The sequence below is a fragment of the Ambystoma mexicanum genome, chromosome 7p (genome assembly GCF_040938575.1).
Source record: "Ambystoma mexicanum isolate Mex_15411 chromosome 7p, UKY_AmexF1_1, whole genome shotgun sequence".
In the NCBI taxonomy this organism is placed as follows: Eukaryota; Metazoa; Chordata; class Amphibia; order Caudata; family Ambystomatidae; genus Ambystoma; species Ambystoma mexicanum.
In genome coordinates, this window is record NC_090939.1 from 100,513,015 (window position 1) to 100,534,971 (window position 21,957).

At 46.9% G+C, this 21,957-nt stretch overlaps 1 protein-coding gene across 2 annotated transcripts in view; it reads right to left on the reverse strand.

The window, feature by feature from the left end:
- NAA50 (N-alpha-acetyltransferase 50, NatE catalytic subunit) overlaps nt 1–21,957 on the reverse strand; it is a 199,974-nt gene that overhangs the window by 24,437 nt on the left and 153,580 nt on the right. For both annotated transcript variants that reach the window (XM_069635869.1, XM_069635870.1), the window contains exon 4: nt 16,862–16,928. In XM_069635869.1, the coding sequence (XP_069491970.1) occupies nt 16,862–16,928 (67 nt within the window). The remainder of the gene's footprint in view (nt 1–16,861; nt 16,929–21,957) is intronic.

Below are 21,957 nucleotides of genomic sequence, written 5' to 3' on the forward strand. Positions count from 1 at the left end.
AATGCCATTCCATAAACCACATGCCTGACATAAAATCAATATGTTAGCAATAGGAAGAATAAATACAGTGCCAAGAAGGAAAAGGGTTTACTTTGCGATGGCGGCTTTGGGGTTTATATATTTATAATGGATAAGGTTTGCTAAACATATGACAATGGGGTATTTCCCTGGTTCCATCATTGATTTTACATATAATAAGGTCACACTGCGAAATTCACTCATCTCTGTGGGTATTCCCTGCTGCCATACCAAAGGGTAACATGTCCGTGATTGCTGAACACCTTTTGGCCTGTAAGTAAACTAAAGGCTGTAACGTAAAGAGTGTGTGTGCGTGTGTGTATGCGCACAAGCGTATACTACCATCAGCCTCCATAGATCTGTGGCATGCAGATTATAAAGATGGCAACATGTTCATCTTCACCAGTAGCCAGTGGGGGAGCTAAAAGCCTAAATGACCACTTAAGAAAAGCTATTCAGTTTGTTTTGCCAGTCGCAGCAGGGCTTCCCCCCGCCTCTCCTCTCCTCTCCTCTCCTCTCCACACGTGCGTTTGGTAGAAGCAATGAGGGCATTTCAGTGGAAAGTATGTTGAAAAGCCCAATTCTGGCCCTGGGTGCCTGGTTTTGTTTGTGATGATGAATCTGACAATTTATGACCTTTTAGAAAATATTTGTTAAGATTAGTTACCTCCACCTGCTATACCGCGATAACCATGATATACTGTCATTTGGCAAGAAGGTTATCGTACCTTCATAAAACTAATACCGTGCGAGTCGATGTCCCACGGAGGTTTCTGTGCCGATGTTATCACAGGTATGAGTAGCGCGCGCAGCGTCCGTTGCTCAGTTTCGTTTTGAAGCGAAGGAGCGTCTTAAGTTACAGTTACTACCCTTGAGGGAACGCAGACTAACCACAAACTAAGTTTTACTGCGGGTGGGTAGGGAGGGGAGATAAGTAATGTGGGAGAAACATCCAATCGAAAGAACGTTATCTGGGGTATGTAACTTGAACGGATTGTGTCCACCTACGTATTCCTCATCTTTGATACTCTCTCAAAGCAGTAATATAATCAGGAGGAGGGAGTAAAAATAGAGTAATTAAGTATGCACAGCGTGCAGTACTGCTTTTCCAAATTTTGATTCTTGGCTAGGAGGAATCTAGGCAATAGACTTTTGTAAAGGTGTGCGTAGAAGACCATGTGGCAGCCGCACAAATATCCATTAATGTAAATCCTCTCTGAAGAGCTGACGAAGCTGTGATAACCAAGGTTGAATGAGCCCGTGTGATCTGGAGGGACTTTACCAGGCCAATTTATAACATTCTGCAATTGTTAAAATGATCCACCTAGAGATGGTTTGTTTGGTGATGGCTAGACCCAACTTATGGACCTGTGTAACCCACGAATAATTGGTCAGTTTGTCTCAGGTTAGCAAGTCTGCCAATTTAAAAACTAGAGGCACACTTTGGATAGTCTGTAGCCTTTCTTCTTTCTTCCCTGGATGCAGAGGAGGGTAAAATGATGGTAAGGTTATCCTCCGAGTAATGTGGAACTCAGATACCACCTGGGGAAGGAAATTCGGCTTCACTCTTTAAACTACTCTGATCTTGTGAAAGACAGTATGAGGCGGCTTGCAAGACAAGGCCTGTAACTCAACTCACCCTTTGGGCAGATGTTATTGACACCAAAAAGACTGATTTGAAGGTAAGTAGTCTTAATGGGAATGAAGAGGTTTGAAGGGAGTACCAATTAAAAGGTTTAAGGCTAAATTTTGATCCCACAGGGGCACCTGATAAGGAGTTGGGGGATAAACAGTTAATCCCTTCAAGAATCTTATTACCAGAGGTATTTTAAATAAGGAGACTTCCTCCGCAGTACGCTTGAAAATAGAAAGCACTGCTAGGTAACCTTTGATTGTACCAATCTGGAGTCCCAGATTTGCTAAGTGCAACAGAAAAGACAACAACATCAGTGTATTGCAATAAAAAGTGTCAACATTCTTATCTCTACACCAGCTGCAGAATGTATTCCAACGGCAGCGGTATAAGGATTTTGTTGCTGGCCTTCTGGCCAAAAGCAAAACCTCCATTACGTCATCGGGGAGGCCGCCCAAATCTTTGTAGCTCAGCCTCTCAGAAACCATGCCTGAAGGTGGAGTCCTGATATCCGGATGGAGAAGCTGACCTGCCTCTTGTGAGAGTAGATACACTCTTTGTGGAAGATGAATCGGAGGATAAATGGACATGTCTAGAAGGTCCGGGTACCATGTTCTCCTGGCCCAATCCGGGGCAATTAGGATCATGGTTTTCCTGAACCTCCTTATTACATGAGGCATGACAGGGACTGGAGGAAATGTGCAAAGGAGTGGAAATTTCCAGTCCACCACAAACACGTCCTGTAGAGCTCCTCTCGGGGGAAATTGCCTGGAGTAGTACAGTTCGCACTTCCTGTTGGCACTGGTCACGAACAGATCAACTTGAGGGGTTCCCCAAAGGGTGACTATCTTTAAGGACTTCCTGAGTTTATACCCACTTGTGGGAGACTGCACTCTGCCTGCTCAGACCACCCACCGCCGTGTTGTTCTGTACGGCTAGGTGCACTGCTGGTAGAGAGATTCCTTGTATTGCCCAACACCAGAGCTGCATTGCCTCTGCACAGTGGTAGTGACCCTACACCACCTCTTTTGTTGAGGTAGTACATGGCCGCTGTGTTGTTCGTCATTATCAGGCCATTCTTTCCCCGTACAGATGGCAGGGAAGCCTTCAGCGCTAGTCTGATTGCTCTCAGCGCTAAAAGGTTGACATGTAGTTTGGACTCAGATTGAGACCAACGACTGCTGCTGATCAAATTGCTGGTATGAGCTCCCCACCCCATGAGTGAGGCATCCGTCACTACGGTCATCTCCGGCCATGGTTGCCGAAAAGGTTCTCCTCAAGATATTCTCTCAACAGGTCCACCACTGAAGGACCAGTGCGACTCTGGGATTTGTAGGAAATCTGACATCCTTCACTAGAACTCTGACCATTGGGTCCCGAGAGCCCAGTGTAGTGATCTCATCTCAGGCAAGCCTCTGGCACCAAATGTAGGATGCCATGAGGCCAAGCAACCGCAGAAAGTCCAAGGCCGGAAGATGTTGGGCATTCTGGAACTTTTTCACCATATGCAGAATGTATTGCCCCCTCACCTCTGGTGGAGAGGCTTTTCCCCAGGCATGTATCCAGGACTGCTCCGATGAATTGGAATCTTTGTCATCATGTGGGACTTCTTGGAGTTGAGGGAGAAGCCCAGTCTGTGGAGGGAGTGACACGCCTAACTTAGATCTAGGGCTTTTTGTGGGGAATTTGCCCTGATTAACCAATCGTCTAGGTAGGGGTAGACATGAATCAATCCACACCCCAACCCCTCTCCTGAGACTCGCTGCCACAACCTCCATTAACTTGGTGAAAACCCTTGGGGTAGAGGTTAGCCTAAATGGCAGAACCCGAAACTGATAGTACAAGTTGCCAATGGCGAACCTCGGGTACTTTGTGATGGATAGGCACATGAAAGTAAGCATCCTGAAGGTCCAATGATACCAACCAATCCTGAAGCTGGAGGGCCTGAAGGATTTGAGAAAGGGTCACCATCTTGAACGTGTCCTTCCTGAGGAACTTGTTCGGGTCTCTTAATTTCAAGATGGGTCTCAATCCTGTCCTTTTTCAGAATTAGAAAATACAGGAAGTACCAACCCTTGTTCCTCTCTGCTACATGTACTGCTTCTATAGAACTTCTCTAGCAGGGTTAAAATCTCCTGCAGAAGAAGCGGATCCAGAGTCTTCAAAGAGTTGCCTCCCGGTGGATGATTGGGGTGTTTGTAGGAAAGACAGATACCTTGGGCGACTGTCTCCAATACCCAAGCATCTGAGGTAATAGCCTGCCATTCTGTCAGATGTTGAGTAAATCTGCCTCCTACTGTTCTGTGATGGAAGGCCTGAGGTTGTGGGGCAGCTGATGCAGATGCTGAGGGTAAAGCAGAACCTTCTGTTGCAGTTTTAGTACCTCTACCCCGTCCAACTCTGGTGAATCTTGTCTAACCACTTTGAGTTGGCTGTCACCTGCCCGAATGCAGAATAGCAAAAGAACCTACCCCTCCAGGGCACACCTGGGGGGTGGTTTGGAGTTTGCCTTAACGCAGCTCCAAAGCATTTGGCCGCCGCCTTGGAAGTTTGCAGCTTCTCCAAACTTTCATCAGCTTTACTTCCGAATAGGTGTGCGTCATCAAAGGGCATGTTGAGAAATCTGGACTGAACGTCTGGGGAAAATCCCGACTTCCGCAACCACGCAAACCTGCGGATCACTGTACCAGCCGCCATTGCTCTGCTGATGCAGTCACTCGAGACCGGTTTGGAGGGATTCGCACATGGAGTCCTTTCCTTCCTTGATAAGGTTCAAGAAACCGTCTCTTTCCTCCCCTTTGGGGATATGATCAGCCGCCACCGAAACAATCCCAAAGGGTGTGCATGAATCTCAACAGCGTGCATGTGGCATTAGCAGACTTACGGCCATACTGCCTGCAGAGAAATCGTTCTTGGCCCTGGCATCAAGTTTCATGGCATCACAATGTTGCGGGATTATAGGGCATGCATTTTGCTTTCCAGAAGAAATTGCAGCCTGTGCAACCAGACTTCCTGGAGTTGGGTGCTTTGAGAGTGAGGATCCGAAGCAGATGCTCTATATTTAGTAGTCAATCTCTTGTTAACTGCAGGGATCACCTCTGGCGTTTCCCAGTTGGTAGACCCTTTTATGTAAAGCTTTGTGAAAAGGGACAATAGGGTCCTCCTGTGGTCCCTGGTTGAGTATATATGTTAGGTCATCTTGCTCGAACACAGATGTGGGCCTAGACCACCCCATATACACTCCATCACCCTAGTCGTAAGCAACCTGTAATTACTTTGAGAATGATCTCCTGGATCAGGCCTACCAAATTCAACCTCCAGAGAAGTATCAATTCCACTTGCTTCATACAAGGATTCCTGCAGGTGTTTCAATCTAGATTCCGCGGATACCAGTTCTTCTGGACCGAGGGCGTCCCATACTCAAGACCAAAGGGTCTTCTTCAGATCTCTCTGCCTCCTCATAGATTGAGGATAGAGTCTTAAATAAAAATCTGAATGAGGTTGTGGTGTGTATTTTTCAAAAGTAGAAGCAGAAGGTGCTAAGGGTGTCATTATTGGCGCCTAAATTGTCGAAAATGACATCAGCAGCTACAATGAAACCGACAGACTTCGAGGTTGTCAATGCAATCGACAGAAATTGTGTCGTCTTCGACGAGATCGAAGGTATAGCCTTGTGCTGCGTCGAGGTCAAAACGCGAGGCGTCAGTGACTTCTTCGATGGAGGCACAGAGGGCGTTGATACACTCTTCGACCCAAGGGTTTTTCAGGCTCTCGAGTCTGCCAGCCGAAGTCAACGACTTGCGGGCTTCTGTGCATTTTTTCAGCGGTATCACCTCTAGGTGCCCTCTGAAGGTGGGGGGGCCGGCAAGGGCGCGTTCGCGAACACCTTTAACATGGTTTTGCAGAATTTCTCCCACTGGGGTACTGTTTTTCGTTGGACAAATCACTCCGGAGAACTGGAGGATGAGGTGGACGGCGACCTATGGTGCCTTTTCTCACTGTGTTTCGAAGAGGAAGAATGATGTGATCCACTTTGAGAGCATGACCAGGAGTGTTTTTTGTGACAAGGAGACGAAGGCCTCGACTTAAGTACGTTTAGAAGGAGTAATGGACTTGTGGGCTACCTCTCTCCAGCTTCCCTATGCATTCCCTCAAGGCTTTGGCCATCCTGGACATACACTAGTCTAATTCAGACCATGAATGCTCTGCCCCAAGGCACCACAGACTGTGGATCCGTCATGGATATCTTAGCCCCACAGTCTCGGCAGGTTTTAAAACCGCGGAGTAGATAGAGCAGATGAGGCCATATTTTATCAAATTTTAGCAGAAATGTCACTGAAATTCGAAGGATTTTGATGTTCTCATGTAACCAAGCAGTGCGTTCCAGAAGTTGTGAAGCGCGGAAAAATGTAACTGACCAACGGACGCTGCACGCGCTACTTTTACCTGTGATTACGTCTACAACGACACGGAAGAAACCTCAGAGGGACACAGACAGGCATTGACGCACATCACCCTCTTCTGGGGGGAAAACAATTCCAAAGCATCAAGCTGTATATTGGGAAATACCAAAGGAGGAATATGTGGGCGGACACAATCCATTCAAAATTGGAGATTGCAATGACATCTGGTTATGTGCGGACCACTCCATCTTAGGCACAAAGTGTTCTCTGCTAAAAAGCATTTTGTACTGAGCACATTCTAATATTGACAAGAATAGGTGCCAAATACAGAGGAAGTGGACATTACCTATGCATCCTGCGGGGCTGCCATTTTGAGAGGTACTGTTGTGAAGCGAGTCCGCTTTACAGGAGCAATCAAGTGATTTTGCAATTGAATTCAAAGATGGTGTGCAATCCTTAGGAGGAGAAACTTGGTTTAGTGGGATCCTCTGCAATGCCAATCTTTCGGCAAAACAGACATTTTAGCCATCGAGGGATCCTCGGTGTTGGTTATTTTTGATGCCCCTGCAAGGGCAACATCAGGGCTGACCGGGAAGCTTTAACCCCTTAATGGAGAACATCCAGTCTCCAGCCTGGTCCCCTTGTGGCATGCCTCTGGACAAATCGAAGTAAGGCTAGGATATGCACAATACCTCTGTACCAGCAGGTCTGGGGAAAAAGACCACTGGCAGGGGCGCCATGAAAATATCAATTACTAGTCAACAGCGCTTTTCTTCAATGAACTCTTTCAGGTCACCTGGATGAGTAATAAAAAAGTCCTCCCAATGGTAGTCTTTCAAGTGCTCAAACGTATAACAAGTGGCAACAAAAAGACATGCTGCGTAGTGATGTCAGCAAGCTACACAAATGCTTTATTCTCCGCCGTAGGCAGAGGGAAAACGCCAACCCAGCCAGGTGAACCATGTAAAAAAAAAAAAAGTCTGCTGTCCCAGAGGACAGGATGTCCCATAAGTATGGAAATAAGAGGACAGGACGTAGGAATAAGTACATTGAGAATGGCAGTAACAAACTAGGCTAATCTAGCCAAGAAATAACAGACAACTTGGGATAGTTCCTGTTAGGCAAAGTTTGAATGCAGTACCCTCTGGGAACACTAACAACTATGCCTACAGGTATAGGCAACCCAGTCTTTGGTATAAGCTTGTACTACACAGTTTTGGTAGCGTGTTGAGCAGTCAGCCTTATCTCAAGAGGGGAAATGCTAGCAGTAGTGGAGTTACAAAGATTCAGTTACAGGTATTAAAATAAACTTACACTCAAGGTCAGTCAGTTATAAAGCCTTCTTTAGAAGGGAGCAATATACTAGTAGCAAATACTAGTCAATACTGTACACAGAGTTTCTGGATCAGAGAAGGCCCTTTTGGGATGGCCCACAGACACAACCTACACCCACAGGTGACTTCAGTAACAAAGGTGCTGAGGACATTAAACCCTTACTGTTGGCATACAGAATACTCAATTGTTTGTAAAAGGCAAAGGTTATTACAACACAAGAAATTACAAATATTCATAAGCAGGTCAAACACTTTCAGATAGCAAGAGAAGAGTCATTCAATAGGCTAAGGCAAAGTCAATAGGCAAAAGTCACTGTATAGGATGCAGCACTTCAGGCAAGTAAATGGAAAAGTCTTTGCACAAGTTCTTGGAGTCTTTGATAAAAAGAAGAATCAAATGTAGGGGCACAAGCTGATTGTGAGGGTTGTGAGTTGCAGAAGTTACAAGCAACTCCACAGTAAAAGGTAGGTTCTCTTAGGCTAGTCTTACAGTACCTTGGTAAAGAAGAAAAGATGCAGCTGGAAACTTCTGTTCATGTGCAGCTCTGCAGGTCTCACTGTTCCTGGGCCTCAGTCATGGGGACAAGAGGGTGGACGTCGGGGGACTGCGACACTGGCACTGTCAAAACTGGCAGCCGGCAAACTTTACTTTGTGGCCGTTTCGCGTTTCGGCTCCTTGCGGTTCAGCAAATCACAAGCAGCGCGGTTCCTGGCTGTCATGGTGGACTTTACTCACATCGGAGGTCCCGCACTCTGCAGAGGGGAGGTGGGGAGGTAGGTCAGGAGTGGTCAGTCCTGCTTCGTGGGAGTCCGGAGAATCTTCAAAAAGCTTTAGGCAAGTTTACAAGCAACGCACACAATCTGGTGTCCCTCTCCCTGGCTCTACGGTTTCCTGCAACAACTCTGAGGAAATTCAACCAGCTCCGAGATGGGTGTCCAGGTGGCTTACTTGGGAGTGGATTGGTCCCACCAACTCAAAGGGAGAAGTCGTCCTTGCAGGGGCTTCTCGGTCGATGCGAACTTGGCAATTTCGATCTGCAGCAGGGCTTCACAGGGCAAGCCAATGGTCCAGGAGTTTGCAGCAGCTGTCCTCTTCGAGCTCTTCTTCGGTTCCTTCGTCCAGTGGTCGACTGCCTTCCAAGCTCACCTTTTATTCAGTTCTCTCCCATTCATTCCAGCCTAGCTGTCACTCACCCAGCAGGGTGGCTGTCTATGCCGGACAGTCAGCCAGCCAGCCAATCACCAAAGGGTGCATTTGGGTCTCCTAAGAGACTAAGCACAGGGAGTTTGGGCACCTCCCTCACTTCCTGCCATAGACACTCGAGCCAGAGTGGGCTTTACTCTTAAACCCTGCCAAAGGCGGAATGAACGAAGACCAAACCTGGTTTGGCGTGCAGAGAAACTCTGGAAGTCCCTTCCTACAAAGACCTGGTGAAAAAAGAAGACCGGGCACCATTTTAGCAAAGATGGCTGGACGCCATTTTGAAATAAAATGGCTCCCGCGGTTACTTTTCTGCCACCAGCCAGTCAATGGAGGAAAGGGTAACAAAATGACAGTGTTACAGGAGCGTTTAGACACAGGGGATACTAAGTAGCCCCTCCAGCACTCTATTGTAAGATAGGGTGTGCTGGGTCTTGCAAGTACAATGCTAAGTAAAGTCAATTTCAATTTACTGCTCTGGGAAAAAGTAGTCGATCCCAGAGAAGGTATTTAAACCTTTGGGAAATCTGGAAGACTTCCCTGTGGCACTGCATTGAAGGTACTTCGTGACAATTGTAAAGGATGATGCCTATGGAGTTGGTTAGACTCAATAACCAAAAGAAACAAAAACAGAAAACACATTGAATTGAAAAGTTCAAAGTCCCAAAGTTTAGCAAAAGAGCTGGAGGGCTCCAAGGTGGGAGGAATTGGCACATTTGAGAATTCTCCCCAACAGTTCCTACCTAGCAGATCATACTATTCCATTCACTTTTCAAAATCGTGTAAAACATGGCTATACAAGTTATGGCTGAAGTGGGTCCAAGGGGGTTCTCGGTTAGTGTCTGAGTTGAGCTTCTGTACCACTGCAAGAAGTAATGGCCTTAAACAAAATTAATCTCAGTTTGATTAACCCAAAGTTTAGACTTTGTGACTTCAGGAAAACCCTGGTACTCAAGACCCAACAAATCTGCCCAAGAATGAGGTGCTCCAGGTAAGTAGGTTGATGGCAGGTCCCACTCAAAGTGCCGAACCAGCGCAAAAACTGTGGCTGCACTGATAGTGAAGATGTGCTGTTCACAGTCTGTATATTTTGGTGACAAACAAGCAGTAAACTGGGTATGAAATTAGAGTATCCATTACTGGTGCCCAGGTATTCATGTGACCCGTTGCAGGAAGAACCACAAGTGAACAGTAGAATCTTGAGGCCTTCAACACAGCTTTGCTCGCTGGCTTAGAGGGAAAGAAATTGCTCACCAGTCTGTGCACCCTGATCTTTTGAAAGGGTCAGTGTCCGCAAGCACTTAGCCATTTGACTGGTTTGGCCAAGATGCATGCAGCAACTGGGCCTCCTCATAGTCTCCGAAGGTTTGGCATCTCATACTAAAGTAGTCATCCCAGGGTTAGACAAACAGTGTGTCGACTCCTAGGTCAAACAGCAATAATAGGAGCAGACAAAGTTCGAAAACCAACCAACAACTGTTGATCACCAGATGCAAACTTTCCAAGGATGCTTAGTAGCCAAGCCTTCAAGATATGGCATCCCAGCCATCAGCCAACCAGATGGGAGACTTTGTTTCCCTGTGCTTGCTAGGCAGGCAGAAGTCATAACCATTTATAGCAACCCTTTCCTTTCATACGAAAGTGTAGGCTATGCATACAGAATTTTAACAGAAGGGTGCCATCTACATTCTCTTTCAGGGTACTGCAAGTTGAATCCCACCATTTCAAATGCAAGTCTCCCACCACTAAATAAACTAGTATACACAGCTAAACATGCAACAAGATTTGCCCAAAGGAAAGTGTATCCTACTGAGACCCCAACAGTTGGTTCAACATTTACGCCCTTAATTGGGCGATCTGAATTTCTCTGGGAGGCATTCAAGGGCGGAAAATGTAAATGTCTAAAATATGTACAATTTGATTTTTGCCTCAATGCCTCCCGTTAAAAGTCTAGTGTAAAACCCTAATACAACAGCCAGATGCTGTTCCAACTTAATGGGAAGTAGGATATGAATGCGAATATATGGTCATGGCTATTGCCTACCCCAGTCAGGGATACATTTCCTAGGACCAGTTTGTCAATAGTGTATTCAAGGTGAGCCCAAACTGAAGACAATTTCCAGCATCAGTTGAATGTGACAGTCCTAGTGATTAGGTAGCCACCAACAATTTAATAATTGTAACTGCGATCAGGAGCAGTTTCAAATTAGCCCCATATTCTTTCATGGCAAAGCTGTGCTTTCTATTGGTTTACCAATAATCAGACCAGGGTTGGAGTGGGCCATAAAATTGTCTCGGGCACAAATAAAGTGTCCCACAGTTGCAAATGGCAATTCATTCCTTTTGCGACACTGTTTGAATAGCACCCAAGGTTGAGTTTGATAACATGTTAAAAGACTATTCAGCAAAAGTGGTCAAAACTACTAAGCGCATAGTGAAGTGATTCATCAAACTGGCCCACATTGGGCAAAAAACTGGCCCACACCAGCATTTTACGTCTTAGGTTCAGCCATGGGCCTATTGCCCGATTGGCCAGTCCAAGCCTGAATCAGACTGAAGCCAAAATGGGCAATTCCTTCCCTTCGCTTAACCATCTGCAGCTCTCAAGGACTACCTACTACTGGGAAAGAAGGCACCAGGGACCAAGGGAAGGTGACAGAACCACAGGCCTATGATGGTTACCAGAATTAAACAACAAACTAAACACACTGGGAGTCCCAGGCGTCCCTCATTCTTTCTTTATAGGGGGCGGACACATTCTGCTGCACGGAAGTGTACCTTCAGCACAGCTTTAGCCCTCTCCATGGTTCAAAGTAAACAGTGGCTCCACAGGAGCCAACTGTACATTTTCCTAGCTACCTCTCAACTGAAATCTCCATCACTGATCTCACATTGCGCAATGTTGCTTACACAGTGGTGGTGAGTTCATGGGCACGAGGAAAGCAGTTTTCCACAAGAGGGACCTGATGCAAAGGCTCGAAGGGTGCTGCCATGACTAGTTGGCAAAATGTTGAGTTCCCACCAGGACAGGAAAGAACGAAACAGGCCTTTGAGGAACTCCTTGACAAGATGGTTGGACCACATAAAAAAAAAATCTACCCGGCGACCTGGTGTAGCGGGAGACCGCTGCCAGATGCACCTCGATAGAGGCGCGTGCCAGCCCCACCTTAGCCAAGGACAAAAAGTATGGAAGAATCAGCAGGGCCGTGACCCTCAGAGGGTTGATCTTCTGCAACCGGCACCATGTAGCGAAATGCTTCCACTTGCGACTGTCGCACTTAAGAGTTGACGACGCTCTGGCCTTAGCAAGGAAGTCCCTACAGTCCACTGGCAACTCCGATCCTCCAAACTCTAGGACTGCAAGAGCCAAGCTCTCGGGTTCAGCGATCCTGAATTGTGATGCAGGATTTACCCTCCTTCGCTGGTGAACCGCTGAGAAGGTCCTGGTAGCAAATACACCTCAGCGGGCGATGAGTATCATCCTGCATCGGCACCATTTGAGTTAATTGATGACTTGCAGCTTGGAGGCGCAACGCATACAGGAACAGGCCATCCCACGGGAAGGAGAACACATCCCCCATGCTCCTCGGCTGGTGGAACCTGCTTGCAAACATCTGGCATTTGGAATTCATCGCTGCAAACAGATCGATCTGGTGCCTGCCCCACGTGATGAAGATTCTGTCCACCTGGTCCTGCCCAAGTTCCTACTCATGGCAGGAGCGCAACTCCCTGCTGAGTGAGTCAGCGACAGTGTTCTTGACTCCCACTGGGTGAAAGGGGATAAGTAACATCTCCTGGTCGACGGCCCAGTGCCACACGTTCTGGGCCTCTCTGGAGAGCGCTGGGGATAGAGGGCCCCCTGGTGTAGAATATCGTGGTGGTTTTGTCCCTGAAGATCCTCACCACATTGCCATTCAGGGACGGAAGAAAAGAATTTGAGGGCCCAGAACACTGCGTGCAGCACCAGGAAATTGATGTGGAGATCCTCCTCCGGCAGCCACAGGCCTCTGATGTGCAGACATCCGATGTGGGCTCCCAAGTCCTCCAGAGAAGCGTCTGCGGTGACCATCTCCGGGCATGTGGGTTTTGAAACCCTGTGTCCCTGGCGATGGTGTACACCCCACAAGGTCACCGCTCGACGGAACTACTTTACGCGAGAGATAACGTCTGTGAAGCTTCCTGGCACTTTTATCCAGCGGGCATCCAGGAATTTCTGAAGAGGAGACATCTGCAACCTGCAGAGCAGGATAAGGTAGATGCAAGACATGCCGAGTGGCCTGCACTGTGGTGGTCTTCAGTGACAGCCGCTGCACTTTCCCCAGCAAGGCCACCATCCTCTCCTCCGAGGGGGATGATAAGCAGGAGACCTTGTTGAACCTGGCTCCAACCAACAGTGCGTTCTGCATTGGTGTCAAGAAGGACTTCAGATAATTGATACAGAACCTCAGATCTGTCTGCAGCGTGACGTCATCTGTGTGTTAGACGGCTACTTCCTGAGTTGGCACGGATGAGCCAGCCATGGAGGTACACTTGTATCCCTCGTAGACGGGCCGCAACCGGTGCCAGGCACTTTGTGAACACCCTGGGAGCTGACTTTAGGCCGAAAGGGAGGGCCTTCAACTGATAGTGCCTTCCCTGCACCATGAAGCGTAGGAACTTTCGAGGCTTCCTGTGAATGGGACCATAGAATTAGGCGTCCTCCAGATCCAGCAACGCCAAGTCGTCCGTTTCCTCCAGCTGGCTGAGCATGTGCTGCAACGTGACCATCCTGAATTTTTCAGACTAACTTTTGACGCCACTGGGTCGTGGACCAGGAAGGCTGACTGCACAATGAGGAGCCTCCACCAAAACCTTTCGTCGATCTGTCAGACTTCCCTCCCCCTTCCGGAAGCATGTAAGAGCAATCAGTGCCATCTGAGTACCCAAAGCACGAGTCATCTCTGTATCCGTCTTTATGGCCTGCAAGGACTCTTAGACGGTCTTCCTGAAGTGGTTATCCCCAAAAGGGCATGTCTAATACCCTCGCCTGGACCTTTTGTCAGAAATTAGTTGCCTACAGCCAGCCTAGACAACAGAGGCAGACCCTGCTCCCCATCTGTTGGAAACTTGAGTCAGCGATGTCAAAGGACAACGTGATGACATGGTCAGAATCCACTTCCCTCTCCTGGAAGAGTGTGATCGCCTCCACCAACTTGTCATTGGGCAGGAACGTGTTGGGGGTGGGTGGGCTACCTGCCACGGGTGTGGAGGTTGATGCAGGGGTGTCGGATGGCACCCTCTTTCACGCTGGAAGCCTATCTGGGGCCACAGAGGCCGGGGCCTGCAGCATCATTTTCTGGGTTTCTGACACCATGTGCAGGGTTGAAAGGATGTCTAGAGATGCATCCCTCGGCTGAGCCGGAGCGGTCGGCAAAATAGGCACTCCGCTGTCAGTCCGCGTCTTGTGCCCCCAGAGATGGAGCACCCTCAAAGGACTTAGAAGCCCACTCCTCGGACCAACTGTACCTAGGTAAGGCATGACCATGCTTCATGGGGCAGAGGCCTTGGAGCATAGCCAAACCGCCAGCCTACTGTGAAGATCCTTCATCTTTCTCTCGGAGAACCTGAGGCAGATCTCACAATCCCCTCTTGTGGTCTGGGTGAAGCCAGAGGCATTAAAAGTGTTTGTCCTCCACAAACTTGTTGAAGCTCTGCTCCAGATGCGAACTGAAGAGGGAAGTTCCCTCCTCAGTCATGGTTGGAGGTGTGGAGTAGGGCTGGTGGCCTTCTGGAAACTTTGATGAAAACTTGCCTATCATTGACCTTGAAGGGTGCTGAAATTAACCGACAAATGGATTATGCTTGTTGGCCGATAAGTGCACACAGGCTCCGTTTTGACAGAGTACTCTCAAAAAAGCAAGAAAACCGCAGAATAGCTGACAGAGCAAAATTCGAGGACTCCCAACACTTGAACGTGCAGTGAAAATCTGAAGATGGCTGTCAGAGGGGTTTAGGCAGACAGCAGTCATTGGCTGAGGCAGTATGACCCAAAGTACAGCGATTGCTTTAGAGGAGAAATAGTGTGAAAGTGCCACTTTCTTCTACCGAGGATTCCCGGCACGACAGGGAATATTCGTGAGCATGTGACTCCATGCCAGACCCCATACTGGAGAAATGCAATTTTGTAGGACTTTTCTTCTTACAAAATTGCAGGAGGGTGAGCAAATCTTTTCATGAACACAGATGTGCTTTAAAGATCTCTAGGGAGCATTGTATATTGCACTAGATTGCCTTACAGTATATTGTGCATGTTTCGATAAGGAATGGGTTGGTTGGCAGTCTAACAGTAACCCCTTCTTAAATGTAATGACATTGGTTTATTTGTCATCTGTAGATGAGTGAGGGTTGCTAGCCCACTGCAGGCGTTTACTTTTCACTCTTGATGCTCTAACAGCTATCTGCTTTTCTCTCCCTTTGCATCTACCACAACTCTTTACTGGGAGGGATTAGCAAAATCTAGCACACTCCCTTTGGGGAAAGGCTCTGGTTTTAGGTGATACAAATCATGTCATTACACTATGGGAGCTTCATGTTGCATAGGTTGCTGCAGCAACTCACTCATGTCTTTCTGTGGCAAAGTAGCGAACAAGGCTATTGGTTAAGGGAGCCCACACAGCAAGTTTGTGGAATGTGCAATGTTGCTTCCATAGTGGTGCTTAGATGTTTATACAATAAGGTATGCCTACAATAATTTGCTAGTTCAAACTACCATTGCTTTAGCACAATTCTACCAAATGAGCATCGCAAATGTGAAATCCATGAGGCATCATAGGATAGAGGGTATGTTAAGGAAGATCAAATGCAACAGAAACCGATTGGAATATGTGCATGTTGGGATATATGATTGATGGCGGGTGTGAATTCAATATAACCCAACTGCTTTCTCATGTATGTTGCATACTATTCATATTGTTAAGCAAAGCACAGATGATTGGGGATAGCGGTACAGTACAATACCCTGGTAGCCGCTCACAGAATGAAAACAAGTGAACCAACCCTCACTCCTCCCCCAAAAGCCACTCCACAGTTGAAAGCAAAGTCAACATTACAACCTACCAAAATTAAGTTTTGGTTTCCTTATCAGCATTTGTGGACATTAATGCACAATCCGGTCACTTGGGGCCGAACTCACAGAACGTTTAGCGCGAAGTAAAGCGACTTGGTTTTATTTGTGTGAATTAAACGGTACAAAGAGTACTTTTGCAGTGCAAGGTGCTCCATGCTAAACGTTCTGTGAATTAAGGCCTTATTCTGAACATTATTTGTTAAAAGCATACCTACCAGGGGCCCTCAAAGGAGTGGACAACATTTAAACAAAGGTCTCTAAACATTTTATGATACAAATATATTTCCTTTAATGAGAACTGTAGGCATATGATACTCTGTAATCCCAACACTACTTTATACTACTTGATTGAGCTGAAAAAAGAGTGTAGCCACTGCAATAAGGTTACCAGATTGCTTTCTGGAAGCATTAATGTTAAGTCAGTTCAACAGACTATCATGGACTAAAAGTAAAAAAAGCGAGTCTGGGACTGGAGTAGGGGTTGCCCTTATATGACCGTTATCTAGCAACCCAATACAGGTATGACTACACCAGGAAGAATATATATTTTTGAAGCTCTCAAATACTTAGTCAAAGGTAACAACCAACTAGAAAATAAATGCATCTTTCATTAGTGTCCGCCTATTGCCAATTTGGGCAATTTACTATGCTAAAGAACCAAGCATCCAAAAAGTACGCTGACACTGCAGAGAAGAAATTAAATGTCCCGTCTCCAACACCTAAATGTATTATTCTAGACGTTGTGCACACTGATGTGCTTCCAGAACCCAAGTTTAAGCATCCACATAAGAGCCTGTAGTGTGTGACCATTGCCTAGTGACAAACTACAAACACTTCAGCAGACTTTGGGGTGATGTCACAGAAGACAGAGCATAGCTATTTGGTCTTCTGACAAATATGTTATTTGGCACACATTCTGGGGCCGTTAAGAGTGAACACATTTTGGGATATGCATTTACTTTAGAGCAGCATTTGATATATCACTAATGTCCCATCAGGGTGCCAAAAGGATACTAAAGGCGCCCAACAATAGAAAGAATCCTCCATTTACAGAAGCGCATTTTTGTGCAATTGCCTACATTTAAACTTGCTAACTTTAAGGTGTGACAAATCAGTAAATACATCTTTCTAATAGACAAGTTATTTAAAAAGAAAAGTCAAACTTACAGATAAATGTTGTCAAAGGTACCGTCTTTTTCACAGATGTTTAAGACATGATTCAACATTTTTGTTCCTGCCAAGAAATTGAGAGTTTGGTGAAATAAGAGGGAAAACAAACTGCATTTCAGTTTTTGGGAACATAAACTTGCCTTTCATGAAAACAGAAATAGGCTCAAACCACCATGCATTGATTTTGTGATTAAAAGTACAAGAGGTTTACATTTGTTCAGAGACATTGAGGAAAATCAAATACATCACAAAATCAAATAACCCAGCAACTTCCTTCGTCTATGCTCCCCTCTGAAGAGCAGCACTTTAACAGTAATTACCAAAAGAGGCTATTTGCAGATCGAAAGGTTGAAGCATACAAAACAGTCAAAGAAAGGAAGTAGTTTCTTGCCTGCAACTCCATTTCTCCAGCGTTGGAATCTTTCATGGAGTCACATGCTGTGAATATTCCCAGTCAGGCTGGGAATCCCCGTTACTTTGACTTAATAATTTTCCTATGGAAAAACTTGACACCTTGAGTGTCCCATCAATGTCGTGGGTGCTTTTGGTACCCACCAATGGATCGTTGAGGGTATAGCTCTGCCACAGCAACTTCTCCTGAGATTTTACCCAATCCAGCTGGAGGATATCCCCCTGAAAAGGATGTTTGCCTGTAGAGGGGTAGGCTGAGGGTGCATGTGAATCCTTTAAAGATACCAACGCTGGTGAAATGGAGTTATAGTTAAGAAACGACTCCCTTCTCCAGCATTGGATCTTTCATGGATTCACATGCTGTGAATAGATTGTATAGCTGTATACATGTATACACGTTAGGTGGTGGAAAACCAGGCAAACAGATGAAATACTTTAGAATTGTTTGCATTAATCCGAGAAGAATACATACCTAAGTAGAGAAAGGAAAACAACCAAAGCTTAAGGGCTTACCTTACTGGAACAGCCGTTGCAGGACTGCTCGTCCCATTTGTACGTCCTCAGCGTGTTGCTGATGTAAGCAGTAGTGCCTGGTAAATGTGTTGGGCACTGCCCACGTTGCTGCTTGGCAACATTGGTAGTGCCTATGGGCACTCCAGAACAGAGGCCGGCGAGGCAGACGTGGTTCTAGTGGTGTGCGCTCTGGGTTTCGCTTAATGGCTTTAGGAGATTGTACATGAAACCTATCTTTAAATGCCCTGTTTTTATATGGTTTTCCCCTTGTTGGATGGACCAAAGGCGACAAACAGCTGCTTAATCGTCCTAAAAGATTGTGGGATTCAAATATTTCAATGCCCTTTTGACGTCTAGAGTGTGCAGGGCCTTCTCCATTGGTGAAGAGGCATTTTCAAAGAATGTGGGCAGCGTTATGGATACATTTTTATGAAACTGAATGTTCGGATTGCCTTCAAACCAAAGCTTGCAGCTCCGAAACCAGTCTAGAGGACATAATGGGCACTAAAAAAGCATCTTTCCATGTTAGAAATTTGATGTGTTGACGCAGCCCTGCCAGCAGTAGGTTCAGGCTCCATACAGGTCGAAACATTTTCTTTGGCGGAAAGGAAAAAAAAAGCCCTTTTAAGAAGTGTTTGATTAGCCCGTCACTGTAGAGAGGGAAGATCTTTTCCGTGTAAACCTAGAGACTGCCGGTAAGTGCACTTTGATGGAAGAGATTGCTAGACCTTCTGTAGCCAACTTTAGCAAATTTGGTGAGGTGTTATAGCTAGCGGCTGCAGGTTAGGCTGCTGTGCACACCATGTACAGAATCTTTTCCATTTTCGGCTATAGGAGATGTTGGTAGAAGGAGCTCTAGCTGCTGCTAGAATGCGCCGACAGTCTTCAGGAATATTCAAATGACCGAATACAGAATGGCCAGAAGCCACGCTGTTAACTTGAGAGCCTGGGTCGTGTTGATAGAATCATCCTGTTCTGGGATACAAGATTGGCAAGAGATCCTAGATGGATTGGATGGATCACTGCCAGTTGCATGAGGTCTGAGTAACATGTCTGCCCGGGCCAGTACAGAGCCACCAAGATTATTCTGCAACAACCTGTGCGTATCATCTATCATTTTCCTGAGGAGAGAAAACTGAGGCAATGCGCAAGCAAAGATGCCGTCCCAAGGGACAAAAATGCGTCCCCTGGCGAATAGGTCTTGACAGGGATGGACCCCTCCCCCCCACCTTGAGAAGATCATAGCTATCGGGATGCTGTGCAGTTGCCATTCGTGTGTCTGCAAGGAATCCCTGCTGAGGGTGTCTGCTTGCTTTATCTGCATCCCCGTCAAGTTGAAGAACTGAAGTAGGATGTGGTGCCGGATGACCCAATGCCAGATGGTCTGTGCTTCCTGGAACAAGGCGTTTGATCGCTTTCCACCTTGCTTCCATGGATAAAACATTGTGGTTGTGCTGTCGGCAAGGACGCAAACCACCGAATTTTCAATTAGAGGAAGAAAGGATTTTAGAGCCCAGCGCACTGCCCGTAATGCCAACACATTGAGGAGGACGGCTTCCTCAGAGGTCCAGAGCCCTTTGACTTGGAGTTTGTGCAAATGAGCGCCCGCATGCCGCCTGGGAGGCATCGGTCACAATGTTTAGATGGTAGTTTGGCCTCATCAGAGGCATTCCTTTCTCAATGTTGCAGGGGCATGTCCACCATTTGTGCGTTTGACAGAGCCTGAGAGATGGTTACCTTGTCCGACCAAGAACCCCGGGTTTGGGGCCACCTGGTAGCCATAAACATTTGCACTGGCCGCATGTGCAGCCGGCAGTGGGGAATAAGCCGAATTCAAGAGGACATGGTCCCCAGGAGAGCCATGAATGCAAGAACCAGGACTAGCTTTTTTGACGTGAATGAGTTTGCTAGAGTTCAGTTTTTTTGACCAGACTCTGGCCTGTAAAGAATTGAGCACCCAGGAAAACCAAGTTCCTTGAGGAAACTGGAGGATTTTGCATAATTTATTGTAAATCACAATTGTTGGAGCAGCGTTTTTGGTTGAAAGAAGATGAGGCTTGTTGGTACATTGAACCTCGGACCAGCCAATCAAGTACAGGTAGACGTGGTGGCCGAATTTTTCGGAGGAAGGCTGCTTGCGGTTCCAGGCACTTCGTGAAAGTTTTGGGTGCCGATTTCAGGCAGTACCCGAAACGGATGATGGCTTTCTCAGACTACAAATCGGAGGTATTTTCAATGCCTTGGATGTACTGGCACGTGGAAATATGCATCCTTGAGATACAAGACTGTGTGGTATTCCTGGGGCTGAACGGCTTTTATGACCACCTGGAGCGTTACCATTTCAAATTTTTGCTTTTTGATGTTCTTGTTTAGCCTTCGTAGATCCAGAATAGGGCACGACTTCCCATCTGTTTTTTACAAGTACCTGGAGTGGAGTATACTCCCTTTCCTCTTGCTGAGGGAGGAACTCTTTCGATGGCTTTTCTTCTTAGCATTCAAAGTATCTCGTGCTGCGAAACCTGATGGTGCAGGTGAGATACCTTTATTAGGTGGCATCGGAATTTGTGCGTGCTTCAACTCCAATAAGTGGCCATACTGGATTGCATCTAGGACACCTGTTCTTTATGGTTAGCCACTCGAGGTAGAACACCACATTTCCCACACCATGCCTTATTTTGCCTACCTCTTTGGGAGGTGGCAGATCCCTGCTTTTGTTGCCCTGGACTGTATTCTTTGCTGCACTGGGAGGATTGGTAATTCTGCTTGTAGCCCTGAGAACAATATCCGGTCTACCATAGTTCTGTTCTCTGGAGGCTGAGAATCTTGCATTACCTGAAGCTCCTCAAAAGGAGCTAAAGGGCAACCTGCCCTGAAGGGCTGTAAAACACCTAGCCTTCATGGCTTCAAGGGCTCATCAATGTTGTCCCCAAACAGATTTTCTCCTTCACATGGCATAACGATGACTGTTGCACTTTTGGATGAAAAGAAATCGGTGCAACCTAACCATGCTTGGCGTCCAAAGAATACTCCATTGCCAATTTGCTTAAACCCTGTTTCGGCAAGGCCTACAGCATTATTTATGCTGGGATTCGAAGTCTCCTAAAGGAGCCAGATAATGCCATATCTCTCAATCATTTCAAGCGACTATTGCCAGAGCAGTCACTGCTTTTATCATTGTTGCCCCAATGGTGATAACCTTTCCAAAGGCATCCGTTTTCCGGTTTTCATTGTCCGGCGGAGTGGTGCACTTATGCTGCGTTTGAGCCTTGCCGATTGCTGCCGCTGAAACAACCATCTCCGAGCAGGTTGCAAGGTTGAGTTATTTCAGTGTTGTGTCTGGCGCTTTACATTTCTTCTCCATCTCCATTTAACCACCAGCTCTGTAAAAGCCACCAGCTCTGTAAAAGGATGCTTTAGAGTACAGAGGCTGTCCTGCCAAACGTGATCCAGAAGGGGTATGGAAAAGACTGCCTTCCTGCGTTTACCCATGTGGTCGTAGTAGAAACAAACTTTTCCTCCTCCTGGAATCAGACCAAACTCTTGGCATGCCTTAGCCATCATGAAGAGAAACGCCCAGATGTCATCAGGGGGCTAAGGCTAAACCGGGCTACCCTGCGCATCTTGGTCAGGATCCGTGTCCCACATGTCGGCTTTCCACAGAGACGAGGCGGCGGCGGAACCTTTATCCCTTGGCTCAGTGTCCTGGTACGTGTCAATCAATTCCCCCTCCTCTTGCCCTCTTTTACGTGGCCTGAATGTACGTGGGAGATGTTAGAATCCTAGGGAGTATGCCCTGGTCTCTACATGGATGGGTTGGATCCCTTTGATGTTGAGGGGTAAGTAACACATTACTTACCTGTAACTGTTGTTCTCCAGCACGGGGTCTGGCATGGATTCACATACATAGCAGTACACACATGCCCAACCACGGGAGGTGGCAAGGCAAAATAAGGCTCAACATTAAGCATCTCTTACCTCAACAGGCTCACCTTCAAGCGAGCAGGTTGCTTGGCCGACTCTTGACTCCTCCCTGGGATACCTGTCGACGCAGTAGACGTGAAGGCACGAGTCCACCTCTACGTAGCAGCCCTGCAGATGTCCAACAGGGGCACACCAGACAGGAACGCCATAGTAGCAGCGATCGCTCTGGTCGAATGGGCTCTTGGACG